The sequence below is a fragment of the Aotus nancymaae genome, unplaced genomic scaffold (assembly GCF_030222135.1).
Source record: "Aotus nancymaae isolate 86718 unplaced genomic scaffold, 86718_ANA_hifiasm-v0.15.2.pri h1tg000064l_0, whole genome shotgun sequence".
Taxonomy (NCBI): Eukaryota; Metazoa; Chordata; class Mammalia; order Primates; family Aotidae; genus Aotus; species Aotus nancymaae.
The window spans coordinates 3,213,230-3,228,999 of NW_026988478.1; the positions used below are offsets into that span (position 1 = coordinate 3,213,230).

At 36.5% G+C, this 15,770-nt stretch overlaps 2 protein-coding genes across 12 annotated transcripts in view; one reads left to right on the forward strand and one right to left on the reverse strand.

Annotated features, from left to right (window-relative positions):
* The window catches only part of LOC105715925 (stabilizer of axonemal microtubules 2), a 31,706-nt gene extending 18,401 nt beyond the window's left edge, over nt 1-13,305 (forward strand). For 5 of the 6 annotated variants that reach the window (XM_064366152.1, XM_021677459.2, XM_064366151.1 and 2 more), the window contains one exon: nt 9,402-13,305. In XM_064366152.1, the coding sequence (XP_064222222.1) occupies nt 9,402-10,348 (947 nt within the window). In that variant the 3' untranslated portion in view covers nt 10,349-13,305. Of the gene's footprint in view, nt 1-1,851 lie in introns of all 6 variants that reach the window. The other variant, XM_064366155.1, reaches the window with a different exon arrangement.
* Nucleotides 13,306-13,587: 282 nt separating this feature from the next.
* The window catches only part of ADAMTSL3 (ADAMTS like 3), a 338,323-nt gene continuing 336,140 nt past the window's right edge, over nt 13,588-15,770 (reverse strand). For 2 of the 6 annotated variants that reach the window (XM_064366147.1, XM_064366144.1), the window contains one exon: nt 13,588-15,713. In XM_064366147.1, the coding sequence (XP_064222217.1) occupies nt 15,607-15,713 (107 nt within the window). In that variant the 3' untranslated portion in view covers nt 13,588-15,606. The remainder of the gene's footprint in view (nt 15,714-15,770) is intronic. The other 4 variants (XM_064366148.1, XM_064366145.1, XM_064366149.1 and 1 more) reach the window with 2 other exon arrangements.

Below are 15,770 nucleotides of genomic sequence, written 5' to 3' on the forward strand. Positions count from 1 at the left end.
TGGCAAAAGCAGGGTTAAAAGGAGAGTTTATAGAGCTAAATGCCTACATCAAAAAGATAGAAATATCTCAAATTTTAACAACCTAACCTTGCAACCAATAGTGTGAGCAAAATAAGAACAAACTAAATCCAAATCTAGCAGAATAACTGATTAAAATCGGAGCAGAACTGAATGAAATCAAGACTTCAAACGATCAATGAAGCAAAAAGTTCATTTTTTGAAAAGAGAACAAGGCGGATAGACCACTAGCTAGATTAACAAAAAAAGGACATCCACATAAGCACAATAAAAAATGACAAAAGTGACATCATGACAGATCCCGCAGAAATACAGAAGCTCCTCAGAGAATATTATGAACATCTCTATGTACACAAACTAGGAAGTCTAGAGGAAATGAATAGATTCCTGGACATACAAATTTCCAAGATTGAACCAGGAAGAAGCAGAAATCCTGAACAGATCAATAACAAATAAGGAAAAGGAATCAGTAGTAAGAACCCTGGACCAAATGGGTTCAGTTCACAGCTGAATTCTACCAGACATACAAAGAACAGCTGGCACCAATCCTACTGAAAGTATTCCAAAAAATTGAGGAAGAGGGACTCCTCCCTGACTCATTCTATGAAACTAGTATGATCCTGATACCAAAATCTGACAAAAACCCAAAAAAGAAAACTATAGACCATTGTCCATGAACACAGATGTAAAAATCCTCAAAAAATACTAGCACACAAATCCAACAGCACATCAAAAAGATAATTCACAGGCCAGGCGCAGTGGCTCACGCTTGTAATCCCAGCACTTTGGGAGGCCGAGGTGGGTGGATCACGAGGTCAAAGAGATCGAGACCATCCTGGTCAACATGGTGAAACCCTGTCTCTACTAAAAATACAAAAAATTAGCTGGGCATGGTGGCGCGTGCCTGTAATCCCAGCTACTCAGGAGGCTGAGGTAGGAGAATTGCCTGAACCCAGGAGGCGGAGGTTGCGGTGAGCCGAGATTGCGCCATTGCACTCCAGCCTGGGTAACAAGAGTGAAACTCTGTCTCAAAAAAAAAAAAAAAGTTAATTCACCACAGTCAAGTGGATAAGTGGATTTTATTCCTGGGATGCAGGGATGGTCCAACATATGCAAATCAATATATATGATTCACAACATAAACAGAATTAAAAACAAAAATCATGATCATCTCAATAGCAGAAAAAGCATTTGACAAAATTCAACATCCCTTCATGATAAAAAACTCTCAACAAACTAGGCATTGAAGGAACATACCTCAAAATAATAGCCATCTATGACAGACCCACAGCCAACATCATACTGAATGAACAAAAAACTAGAAGCATTCCCTTTGAGATCTGGAACAAGACAAAAATGCCCACTCTTATCACTCATATTCAACATAGTACTGGAAGTGCTAGCCAGAGCAATCAGGCAAGAGAAAGAAAAGACATCCAAATAGGAAACGAGGAAATCAAATTCTCTCTCTTTGCTGAAAATATAATTTATACATGGGAAACCCTAAAGATTCTGCCAAAAGACTCCTAAACCTAATAAACGACTTAAGCCAAGTCTCAGGATACAAAATCAATACACAAAAATCAGTAGCATTTCTATACACCAATAAGGTACAGGCTGAGAACTCAATCCCAATTACAATAACCACACACACTCACAGTACCTGGGCATCCATCTAACCAAGGAGGTCAAAGATCTCTACAAGGAGAAAGAAATCATAGACTACACAAATGGAAAAGCATTGTATGATCATGGATTGGAAGATTCAAATGTCATTAAAATGTCATACAACCCAAAGCAATCTACCAAATTACCAATATAATTTTTTTGCAGAATTGGAGAAAAACTATTCTAAAGTTTATATGGAACCCAAAAAGAGCCTGAATACCCAAGACAATCCTAAACAAAAAGAATAAAGCCAGAGGTAATACATCTCCATCTCCTAACTTCAAACTATACTACAAAGCTACAGTAACCAAAACAGCATGGTACTCATACAAAAATAGACACATAGACCAATGCAACAGAATGGAAACCCCGGAAATTAAGCCAGACACCTACAACCACCTGATTGTCAACAAATTGGTAAAAATAAACAATGGAGAAAGGACTCCCTATTCCATAAATGATGCTAGAGAAACTGCCTAACCACATGCAGAAGGATGAAACTGCACTCCTACATCTCATTATGTGCAAAAATTGACTCGAGATGGATTAAAGGCTTAAATGTAAGACCTCAAACTATAAAAATCCTAGTAAATACTCTTCTAGACATTGCCTTAGGCAAAGAATTTTATATCTTAAGTGCTCAAAAGCAAATGCAATAAAAATTGACAAATGAAGAGAACTTCTGCACAGGAAGAGACAGAGTAACAAGCTACATACTAGGAGAAAATATTCACAAACTATGCATCCAACAAGAGATTAATATCCAGAATCTATAAGGAAGTTGAATCAACAAGAAAAATAACATTAAAAGGTAGGCAAAGGACATGAAAAGACACTTCTCAAAAGAAAACATACAAGTGGCTTACAAACCCATGAAAACATTCTCAACATCACTAATAATCAGAGAGATGTAAATGAAAACCACAATGAGATACCATTTCATACCAGTCAGAATGGTAATTATTTAAAAAGTCAAAAAAAAAAAAAAGTAGATGCTGGTGAGGTTGCAGAGAAAAGGGACCACTTACATACTGTTGGTGGGAATGCAAATTAGTCCAGTCTTTGTGGAAAGCAGTTTGGAGATTACTCAAAGAATTAAAAGTAGAATTACCATTCAGCCAAGCATTCCCGTTACTGGGTTTATAGCCAAAGGATAATATATCATTCTCTCTGCACTTTTACATTCATTGTAGCACTTTTCACAATAGCAAAGACATGGAATTAACCCAGGTGCCTATCAATGGTGGATCAGATAAAGGAAATGGAGAATATATGCACGAATACTATGCAACCATAAAAAATTAAATCATGTTATTTGCAGCAACAAAGATACAACTGGAGGTCATTATTCTAAGTCATTTAACATAGAAACAGAAAACCAAATACTGCATGTTCACATTTATAAGTGGGAGTTAAACATTAGGTATTCATGGACACAAAGATGGAAACAATAAACACTGGAGATTCCAAAAGGAGAGAGGGAGAGCAGGGTGCAACGGCTGAACAACTACCAGTTGGGTACCGTGTTCACTAACTGGATGATGGAATAATTAGAAGCCTAAACAGCATCATGTAATATACCCAAGTAACACACCTTCACATATAATTCCTGAATCTGAAATTAAAATAAATGAAATAAATGGTATTGGGAAAACTGAATATCCACATGTGAAAGAATGAAATTGAAGCCTTTTCTTATTCCATACACAAAATAAATTTAAAGTGAACTGAAGACTTAAACACAACACCTGAAACCATAAAACTCCTAGAAGAAAACATGGGGAATTTCCTTGACTTTGGCCTTGCCAATGGTTCTTTGGATATGACTCCCAAAACATAGGAAACAAAAGCAAAAATAGACAAATAAATTACACCAAACTAAAAAGTGCTTGTACAGCAAGGAAAGTATCAAGAAAAGAAAATTGCAACCTATGAATTGGTAGAAAATAATGAGCAAACCATGTATCACATAAGGGGTTAATATTAAAAAAAAAAATAAGGCGCTTACACAACTTAATAGCGAAAAAAAAGCGGATTTAAAAAATGACCAAAGTACCTGAATAGACATTTTTCCAAAGAAGACATACAAATGGCCAATAGATATATATAGAAAGAGGAGGGATATTCTAAAAACTGGTATGAAATGAGAAAAAAAATTGATAGAACCAGAAAAATAAAAGTTATTCAGTAGACATGAGGACTAGGTTTCAGGGATGAGAGATTGGGGTGTAACTCTGTAAAGGTAGATTGAGATCAGTCTGGGAAGAACCTCGATTGCCAGGCCAAGGGGCTTGACAGAAGTACAGATTTTTTAAAATCTTTTAAGGGCGTCAGACCACTGTAGAAGCAAAAACTAAAATTTTGGAGAGATAGGAGCACTTCCTCAGTGAGTTGATATGGCCAACCATTTACTTCTCTGGGAACACTTATAAAGTCTAGGCCTACACTGAAGATTGAGCTTGGCATAAGCAGATAAACTCTGGTAGGGGAAAGAGAAAGCAGTGTAACACTGAATATAGGCTGATAGGACTAATTGAAATCTAGAAGAGCCCTAGATGAATGTTTGGTTTTCAATGTGAGACATCCACTGAGTGTTTGTAGGGGAGGGGATATGGTGTATTGGGAGACTGGGCCAGAAAAATCCCACAGGAATATCCCTCGGTGTTATTTGGGAGTAAATGCTTAGAAGACAGAGTTCCACTAGAATGAAGGCCCTACTACAAACAGACCTCAAGTCTTGTTCTTGAGACATTTGAAACTAGAGTAGGACTATGTCTAACTAAAAGTGCCATTGAACACTGATCTAGCTCAGATTCTGGTAAGAATGAGGTGATCTGCCCTGTATTCTAACATAGTAAAGAGCAAATTGTCTCCTGTTGAAAATAATACTGATTTTAGTTTTTATGATTCTCTTTTACACAACATCCAACATAATAGTAAAATGTTATGAGGTCGATGAAGAATCAGGAAATATTTGAAGAGATAATGATGAAGACTTTTCCAAAATTGATGAAAGAATCAGCCCATAAATTCAAGAAGTTCAGCAATTCCAAAAGAAACACATAGGAAACCACCCGAGAAAACTATTGTCAAACATCTGAAAACCAAGTAAAGATAAAGTCTTAAAAGTACCAAGTGAAAAACTAAACATTATCTACAAAAAGAAAAAATCATATCTGACTTTTAAACAGAATGATACCTGACTTTTCACAGAAACTGTAGAAGTTAAATGACAATGAAATGACATTTTTAAAGTTGTAAAGATGTGAGAAGCATTGAGAATTTTAAAGCCAGCACATCTGAGAATTGTGTATCTAGTAAAAATACCCTTTAAAAATTAAAGCAAAGTAAAAATGTTTTCAGACAAAAAAAAGCTGAGATCCATACTACAAAAAGTATTAAAGGAAATTCTTCAGTTGAAAGGAAACTTATTCTAGATATAAGCATGAAATGCAGGAAGGAATGAAGCACACAGAAAGGGTAAATATAAAAGAATATTGACAACTTAAAGTCACAATTACCATATTATGTTTTTACATAAATATAATTAAATTGTTTAAAGGTTCTTCCATTGTTGTAGAAGCAGTAAAAATATCCATTTAGGTTTGAGCCAGAAAAATCTCATAAGTCAAAAATTCATTTTTATTTTCAAAATGTAGAAAGTTAAAATTCTAATAGAGAAAGTGCAATAATAAAAATGCCATTAATACAAAAGAAGGCTGGAAATAAGGGGTATGGGAACAAAGAAGGGACATATCAAAAGCAAATAGCAATACAGTCAACTTAAGCTCAGCTAGATTGTTACATTAAATGTAAATGAACAAAATATGATTAAAACTCATTTATTTTTCACACAAAAAGATTTGTAAAAATATGCCAATAATTTACAACTTACATAAAATGAATAAATTTTTTGAAAAATACAATTTACCAAATGTAACTCAAGAAGAAATAAAAAGTCAAAATAGTCCTGTATCTGTAAAGGAAATTGAATTTGTAGAATTGAAGGTGTAATTTTAATTTCTCACCATAGAAAATCCAGAATTTTCAGCTTCTGTGTAGGATGCAGAGGCCAGAAAAATTATGTTCCCAACATAATAAGAAAAAGCCAGATAATCTACAAAATCATAAATGTTTATGGATCCTTTTGTTAACAGTAACAGAATACACATTCTTTTCAAGTACACATGAAATGTTCATCCAGACAAACCATATTCAGAGTCATAAAACAAACCTTAACAAATATAAAGAATTGAAATCATGTAATGCGTGTTTTTGATCATAACAGAATTAAACATCAATAATAGAAAAAAAATTTGGAATAAAACCCCAAATATTTGGAAACTAAACAGCAAATTTCTAAATTTCTAATGGTTTTAAGCAGAAGCAACGAAAGAAATTAGAAAATATTTTGAATTCAATGAAAATGAAAAGATAGTATATCAAAATCTGAAAGATGCATCTAAAGCAATGCTTTGAGGAAAATTTATAGCATTTAAGGTTCATATTAGAAAATAAAGTCTTAATAGCCTAAACCTTCATTGTATGAAACTAGAAAAATAAGAGCAAATTAAATCCAAAGCAAAGTTGAAGGAAATAAATGAGGATAACAGCAGCAATCAATAAATTTGAAAACAGAAAAACTATAGAGAAAAAAATAAATGAAACAAAAAATTGGTTCTATTAAAAGATAAAGTTAATAAACCAAAAGAGAGAAGACACTAATTACAAGTATCAAGAATGAAAGAAAATAGCACTACAGACTTTATAGACCTTTATTCTACATTGTGGCTTTTTTTTTTTCTTAATTTTGACAAATTTATCAGGTTGCCATTCATTCCATGTTTGCTTCAAGAAGAAAGAAATTAATATTTAGAAGGTAATATTGACAGTATTTGAAAACCACTTGAAAAGGAGAAAAGGAAATGAGGGAGAGGAAGTCAATTAGACGGAACCTTAGCCTGAGATGCCAAATTCATAATAGAAACTTTGTTGATATGTTATTTTCTGAGGAATGTGAGTCTGAGTGAGATAATGAATTCAACTGGGGCATACTAAATTTTCATTTATCTGAGGGACATTCAAATAAAGATGTCTAGTAGGCAGATAAATATGTGAGTTTGGTGTTTGAAGGGAGGTCTGAAGTAGAGATTCAAGTTTGGGAGTCATCAGCTTATAGGTAGTATTAAAACCATGGGAGTAGATTGGTGGTATGTAGATTGAAAAAGGTGAGGCCCAGGATGATGTTCCCTGACTTTGTAAAAGTAGTTTGCGATTCCTTGGTACCACAAGACACCACAGGGTGCAGTACCAGGAAGAAGAACTAGCATAAGCAACTCAAGACTTTTGTCCTAAAAGAAGAACCTAGAACAGCTCACTATATTAAAATGAGGTTGGGCCTGGTGCCTGGTGATGGAGTGAGACTCTGTCTCCAAAAAAAAAAAAAGAAGGTTGGAGCTGTATATACAAAGAGTGGGCAAGTGCATGCAGGCACTTCTTGGACTTAAAGCTGTTCAGAAGAGAATAAACTTTCTAACTAGATTTTAGTGGCTAGACATAAAAAGTGAGCTGAGGAAACATCTAACAAGGGCTGCCACATAACCAGACTGTATTGTTAGACGTGGACAGCATTATGTTTGTTTTCTTGTTCGTTTTTTCCATAAGTATCATAAAACACTAAAAACAGGTGATAAATATTATGATGTTTTAAAGGTATTGCTAGAATGTTGTTAATAAATATTCCAGAATGGGTAATACATATTCCAGGCATATGAGCATAGGCATATTTATACGGAGAAAATCAATCTTCTGCTGTTATCTAGAACTTATATTCATACTGTTGTATGCTATCACATCCATTTCTCAGTGTCCAAATTCTTGCTTCCATTTTGAAAGCCAAAGCTGGTTTGGTGAGGGAGAAATAGTCTCTTCTGTTTATTCTCTTGTAATGAAAATCTTTTTTCTCTTATTTGGCAGCAAGAATTCTACCTATATGATTGTGTGGAACTATAAACGTTCAATAACATCTGTGATACCTTTTAGTTAATGAAAAATAGTGTTATACTTTTATACTTTAGTTTGCAAAGAAGAGAGATTCCATCATGGTACCTCAAGAAAAAAGACTCTGGTAAAGCTTCATGTGAACTGCAGATGGAAAGCTATCAGGTGCCCAGGGATCTTGAAGGAAAAGCTTTTCCTTCATCTCTGCGATGAGCTACATTATTTCACTCACAGCATCTTTACTTCCCTTCATGCATCTGCTCTGATCACCACTTTACTAACTGGCCTCCTCTGCCTATATATCATTCCTGTTTCTTTACAGGTCTGTATTGAATATAACTTCAGCTTTCCATAGCTCTTCAGCTCTACCTCCTGGCATCCTTTCCAATTTTCCCATTTCTGTCTCACTCATTATTTTCAATTTTAGGTTTACAAGAATAAGAATGCTTGATTAGCTCATCTGTTCTGTCAGTTTGTCTTATAGGTTTCTGCTAGCCTAAAGGTTGCCTATTCTTGAGTCAGGTACACTCAACCAAACATCACTAGCTTAATCATTTAGTCCAAAACTTGGCCATTTTGGCAGAAATGGATAAGCAATTTTTCTATCTGAAAAAACTATCTACATAATAAGTTTTCAAGGTTTGACCTTTCCTGTGAACATTGCATAGACTTTCGTCCAGATTTTAGTACATCATCTTGTATGATAAATTTCTAATTTTTTTTGTATTTAGAAATACATATTTTGGGATGAAGTCAATTCTATGGTATTTCCTAGCTTACTAGCTTCCTCATCTACAAATAGAAAACACAAATAATCCTTAGTTGAAATATAAACATTTCAGTTTTAATGAAGTATACCATTACCAACTTGTAATGGTATTACAAGTCATCACTCCGTATACACCAGAGTGACCCCAAATGCTCCATAATCTAGGTAAACTGCCAGGAAGTAGGCAAAAGGTTATTTAACTTCCAAACCCCAAATCTTTGCTCTGATGGTCACTTCAAAATTCTACAATTTCAAACACCTTTGAAGGCATTCAGTTAAGGCCTCTGGCCTCTAGATGGCCCTCTATCTTTTGGGAATGCCTTAAGGTCCATTTCATGAGGGAAAGTTGAAGCCAGTGATCTTTATGGGATAGCACAGTTTACCCTGTATCTTTGCTCAAGGAGTTCTATAGGCTTCCTAGAGTATACCGGAATTAAAATTTTCTCTCTTTTGATGAGTCTCTCCAAAGCAAGGAGTAATACCTGTTTTACTGTTGCCCACATATGAGGGCACTTGATTTTATTCAAGCCCTGGATTTCAGACATACCTTAGAATTTTGTGAGTTATAGTTAAAATCCCAACCACTCTAGGAATAAAACCATAATCTCCTAAGCTCTGTCCTCACCTACAACACAGTCCTTTTGGCTTTCAAGAACTATCCACAATCAGGCTCAGATGTGCCATTCCTTTGTTATGTAATCAGATGAATCTGAAAGTGGAAAGTTATGTGTATTAAAGTGAGGAGAAAGGTAGAGAAAGGTGGAAATGAAGAAAAAGAACAAATCTGAAAGGAATCAGAGAAACTTTATTCTGGTACTATTGTTTAGATTTCTAAAGGAAATGGGAAGATGTTTGGCAATGAGAGAAGCCAGTGTGATTTTTAGAAGATGGTTGTTTTCTTCAGCATTTAAAATTGTTTTTGCTTTGTTTTGTTTCAATTTTCAAGATGATTATAGAGCTTGGGACATTCATAAAAGTAAACTTTATAAGCCAGAACAAACTTACCAGCCCCCTACTGCAAAATTTGGAAATTCAACGACGTTTCAGGATGACTTTGTTCCTCAAGAGATAAAGGCTAGGCAAAGCTTTAAACCTTCCTCTGTGGCCAAACGTTCTACAGCCCCTTTTAATGGTATTACAAGTCATCGCCTTGATTATATACCTCATCAGCTTGAACTCAAGTTTGAAAGGCCAAAAGAAGTTTACAAACCAACTGATCAACGCTTTGAGGATCTCACAACTCACCGGCGTGACTTTCAGGGCCTTGTTGGTGAAACTGCAAAAATCTGCAGACCTATACACACCAGAGTGACCCAAAATGCTCAGTTTGAAGGAAGCACTGAATTCCGTGAAAGTTTTCAACCATGGGAAATCCCACCGCCTGAGGTCAAGAAAGTACCAGAGTATGTGCCTCCTACAGGTAGCATGCTGTTAAATAGCACAAGCCATCTTGACTATGTTCCGTATCAGACCAACCGTGTTGTTCCCATCAGGCCAGTTTCTCATAGAAGAAATAACTCTTTTCCTTTCCAAGGAAAAAGCACCATGAAGGAAGATTTTCCAGCATGGGAAAGTTGTCGTCAAGGACTTACTAGGAAGCAGCAGCAGCAGATTCCCAATCCATCTGGAAAATTTGATGGTTTGAGCACTTTCAGATCTCACTATGTGCCACATGAATTGATTCCAACAGAGAGTTGCAAACCTTTAAATATTGCTTTTAAGAGTTGTGTTCCATTTGATGATGTAACTATGTACTCTGTAGAGTACACACCAAAAAAACAGGAAATTTGCCCAGCTAGCTATCCCTCTCCTCCAGGTTATATTTTTGAAAATACAAATTCCCAAGGTCATAAATTCTTCCGCAAGATTACTCCAGCAGCGAAGGCCTTCTAATAACCAAATTGTGCTTAAAAGGAAGCTACTAGCAAGTTGTTGCTTTTCCAGAGAAAACTCAATTTTATAGTGAAAAAAATTAATGATATAATAAATCATTTTTTATATTTTTAAACAAGAAAATGGGAAAATGTATTCTCAGAAATCAGAAACTTAAAACCATTTTGTATTGATATTTTGATATTTTAACCAAGATTCTTTTTTTTTTTTTTTTTTTTTTAAAGACAGAGTCTTACTCTGTTGCCAGGCACCAGGCTGGAGTGCAGTGGCACAATCTCGGCTCACTGCAACCTCCACCTCCTGGGTTCAAACAATTCTCCTGCCTCAGCCTCCTGAGTAGCTGGGACTACAGGCGCACGCCACCACGCCCAGCTAGTTTTTGTATTTTTAGTAGAGACGGGGTTTCACCATGTTGACCAGGATGGTCTCAATCTCTTGACCTCGTGATCCGCCTGCCTCAGCCTCCCAAAGTGCTGGGATTACAGGCTTGAGCCACCACGCCCGGCCTTCAAGATTGTTCTTTAATATGCATTTTGTAAGGTTGAATAATATGCATTCCCTATGAACTATTTTAATACTCAACATACTGCTTGGTAGCTTGTCCCCAGTCTATTATCATTTGTAATTCTGTTATAATTATGGCAATGTTTGGTTACTCACATACCAGCTGTCATTTATCAGGCATATCAGGATTATCTAGAACAACATTGAAAATGATACATTGATTCCTCTTCCAAGGCAATAGGAGTCATTTACTCAGACTTCAGGGTATCTCCATAGCATACACTGAGTCAAGTTTTGGTTGCTGTATGCAGACTGCTGCACTGCTCTTCACCATGTTCAAGTTAGCAAGAGACATTGTTGGTGTGGCAAGGAAAGGCTCTTTGTGCTGGGAATCAAAGGACTTGAGTTCAAGTTCTAACTAATTATTATTTTTAGAGACAGGGTCTCACTGTCAGCCATGCTGGAGTCCAGTGGCATGATCATGGCTTACTTAACCTCCTGAGCTCAAGTGATCCTCTTCCCTCAGCCTCCTGAGTAGTGAGATTACAGGTATGTGCCACCACACCCTAGTGGTGATTTTTTAGACACAGCACTAAAGTTACAATCCATAAATAAACTTGACTTCATTAATATTAAAAAATTCTACTCTGTGAAACACACAAAGAAGAATTTTTTATGTATCAAGAGAATAAGAAGACAAGTCACACACTGGGAGAAAATAGTTGCAAAGACATTATCTGATAAAGAAGTGTTACCCACAATCTACAAAGAGCTCTTAAGATTCAACAATAAGAAAACAACTGAATTAAAGAATGAGCCAGAGATCTTAATAGATACATCGCCAAAGAAGACATATGGCTGGCAAATAAGCATATGAAAAGATGTTCCACATATGTCATCAGGGAAATGCAAATTAAAACAATAACATACCACTACACACCTATTAGAATGGCCAAAATCCAGGCCATGTGTGTTGGCTCATGCCTGTAATCCCAGCACTTTGAAAGGCTGAGGTGGAAAGCTTGCTTGAGCCCAGGAGGTTGAGAACAGCCTGGGCAACACAGTAAGACCCCATCTCTATATAAAAAAGTCAACAAAATTAGCCAATGTGGTGGTGTGCACCTGTAGTCACATAGCTACTTGGGGGGCTTAGGTGGAAATATAACTTGGGTTTGGGAGGTCGAGGCTGCAGTGAGCTATGATTACACCATGGGTGACAGAGCGAGACCCTGTCTCAAAAAAAAAAAAAAAAAAGGCCCAAATCCAGAACTGAAAACAGCAATTGCTGGCAAGGATGTGAAGCAACGGGAATGCTGCACATTCATTGCTGATGGGAATACAAAATAAGGCTAAGTGCAGTGGCTCATGCTTGAAATCCCAGCACTTGGGGAGACTGAAGTGGGTGGATTGCTTGAGGCCAGGCGTTTGATACCATCCTGGCCAACATGGCAAAACCCCGTCTCTACTGAAAATACAAAAATTAGCCACATCTGGTGGCACAGGCCTATAGTCCCAGCTTCTTGGGAGGCTAAGGCAAGAGAATTGCTTGAACCCAGGAGATGGAGATTTCAGTGAGCCAAGATCACACCACTGCACTCCAGCCTGGGTGACACTCTGTCTCAGGAAAAAAAAAAAAAAAAAAAAGGAAATACAAAATGGTATGGCCCCACTATGGGAAACAGTTTGACAGTTTCTTACAAAACTAAACATACTCTTACCATATGATCCAGCAGTTATACTTACTTCATGGCATTTACCCAGAGGAGCTGAAAACTTACGTTCACAAAAACACTTGCACATAGATGATTATAGCGGCTTGATCCATACTTGCAAAATCTTGGAAGCAACCAAGATCATCTTCAGTAGGTAAGGACAAATAAACTGTGGCACATCCAGACAATGGAATATTATTCATTGATAAGAAAGTGATGAGCTATCAAAATATGAAGAGATATGTAGGAACCTTGAATGTTTAATACTAAGTGAAAGAAGCCAATTTAAAAGACTACATGCTGTATGATTCCAACTATATGAAATTCTGGAAAAGGCAAAACTATGGAGACAGTAAAAAGATCAGTGGTTGTCAGGGGTTTGGGAGGAGGAGAGGAATGAAAAGTCAGAGCAAGGAGGATTTTTAGGGCAGTGAATACTGATGGATACCTGTCATTTCATATTTGTCTGAACCCATATAATGTACAATACAGAGTAGACCAGAGTGGACACAAATGTCAACTATGAGCTTTGGGATATGATGATGTGTCAATGGAGGTTCATCCATTGTGACAAATGTACCATTCTGGTGGGGGATGCTGATAATGGGGGATGCTATATATGTATTGTGACATGACTTACATGTGGGAAATCTTTGTACCTTCTGATCAATTTTGTTGTGAAATTAAAACTGCTCTTAAAAAAGTCTTTAAAAAATTAAAAGGCTGTTAGTACCTCTTGTTCTTCCAACTACTGCTTACTTCAATACCGGTTTCAGGTTTTCTGTTTGGGACTTCTTTCTTCTGCTGCTCTTGAGATTCTTTTAAATATGATTCTCAATACTAATGAGTAGAATGAGGGCATTAGAGTGAACATCTGTGAGATCTGCTCTGAGTCTTGTAATCCACACTCCGAAGGCCAGTCCAGGGAATCAAACCTGTTGAGGTTGCTCTTAGACTACTAACAAGACCCAAGGCTACCATAAAGTAACACACAGAAGCTGCCTACATTCATAAGGATGCCACTGAATAATCAAAGTAAATTTATTTCTGAATTACATAAGGATCATGAAAGAGGACCATTAACTCTCATGTTATAAAAACAGTAGTAAAATACAGTACACAGGAACGCCATTTGAATGACAACAATGAAAGTACAATAGCAAGTGAAACATAGTAACTTTTAACTTTAAATACAAAGTGAAGCAATTTAATAAGAAATTTTGTTAATAAGAAAAATATATGTCCCATGTCTTTATTACATACTGTACAAAATAAAATATTGCACCTTTCATATAATAAATATATACAAAGAGTATGTTACAAATGAACTTTCTTTTAATTTAATAACTTTCAACATCAAATGTGATTGATGATTAACAACTCGTGGGCTGGTGTGTCCTCCTCACTTTCCCCCATCCATTCCCAGTCACCAAACCCTCCACATACAGTAGTGCTCATCCCAGTGTCAGTGAGGCTGAAGTTAGAACAAAAGAAACCACACGCTCAGGATATGGTAGAGAAACTCAACAAGTTTTTCCACAGACACATCCTAAGCCAAAATTCACTATTCAGTTATTACTGATCAGGGACTAGGCCCAGCACAACCTGCTGCCGGTAACTTTGTTGCCAAGAGGCTGCAGGTAGCAGGTGTACAGGCAGCTGAGACCCTCACAAAAGAAGTATGACCACTTATTTGGACTTGTGTGCCATCTAAAGTCATAACTGGTAGTGTACAGGGAAAAGACCCTATAACGAAATCAGCTTCAGAATTTACAATTTAATGCTAGCCTGAACCCACTTCAGCAACAACGCTTACTCCAAACCTAACCTCCATCCTGACACTATCACTAACGCCAGCACTGGCCCCAATTTAAACCCAGTCCAACCCTGACCTAACCTGGTCCTAACCCTTAAAGCCAACTGTAGCCTTAACCTTAACTTCCTTTCTCACCTAACCCAATTCTAGCTCTAATCCTAAAACCAAAACTACCCCTTACCCTTTTCCCCAAACCTTAAACCAAATCCTGACTCCAACCCCTAGTCCTTAGTATAACTTCTAGCCTAACCTAATTAACTTTGGATTTACTGGAAAATCAGCTCAAAACAATTATTTACTATAAAAATTATTTTCAACTATTGTGTTTCTTATTTATTTGGATTACTGTCTTATAAATTTTCCAAAATAAAATCCTCAGGAATACTACTTTATGCATAAATTAGGTCTAATAAGGCTTTGGTTTTCTGTTTGTGTGCAATAGAATGGTGCTTAGAAAAAGTTTCATTCACAGCTCTTAAAAGAAAGTTTTGAATATAATTCAAAATCAGTAGAAAAGGTTAACGTTCCCTCTTCTTTGACTTCCAAGATGCCTCATTTGGTCATAGACAGATTTCTGTAGTTGTACAAATGGTAGCAATATCTACTCTGTGTTTTCTTCTCTGGGTGTTCTAAAAGCAAGGACAAGATGCCATCCCTCTGTGAATCCCTGGGTCAGTCCGTGTGACAGCCTATCCAGAGAGATGTTCTCTTTTTCACAGACTAAACTTAAGGATCTTTGAAAATGCCGTTAATGTCAACATCTTAACAACTACCAGCCAGAGCTTCTAAAATGTGAATACTTTATAAACCTGCTGAAAACCTACAACTCGAGAGAAGAGGAAGTCATCAGTCGCTGTGTTGCCCAAGTTTTTAGAATGTACCGCTCTGTGCTAGTCTACAAATCACAGGAAACGGGTGGCACATGATGATGTGCTCATAATCTTGGCGATTTCTTGGTTTGACAGACATGATGAGCTCCCAAGCGCGATGGCATGCACACTATAGTATTTTTGTTCAACCTTGAATACATCATTTAAAAAAACTGGAATATAAAACTACCATGGGAAAATTTCACTTTACATCTTAACAGTGGTGTTTTTGCTTCAACCTCTGTTTGATCCATAGAATCTACTTTTAAGAAATACATGTTTTTGAATCGACATGGGGAAAAGAGCTTTTATATTCTACTTTTATCTTCACAGCAGCATCACGACCCCTCCAAAGGTTTATCCCTCTTGACATGACTGGCAGCACCTTTGTTTGTAGAGGTCTAGAGAACACAAATTAAGATGTTTTATAAACATACAGTAGTGGGTTGTGTCTGTGCAGTCTCCTGCAAAAAAGAAAAACAAATCTATTACATACAGCTTATTAAAGACCTACTAAAAAT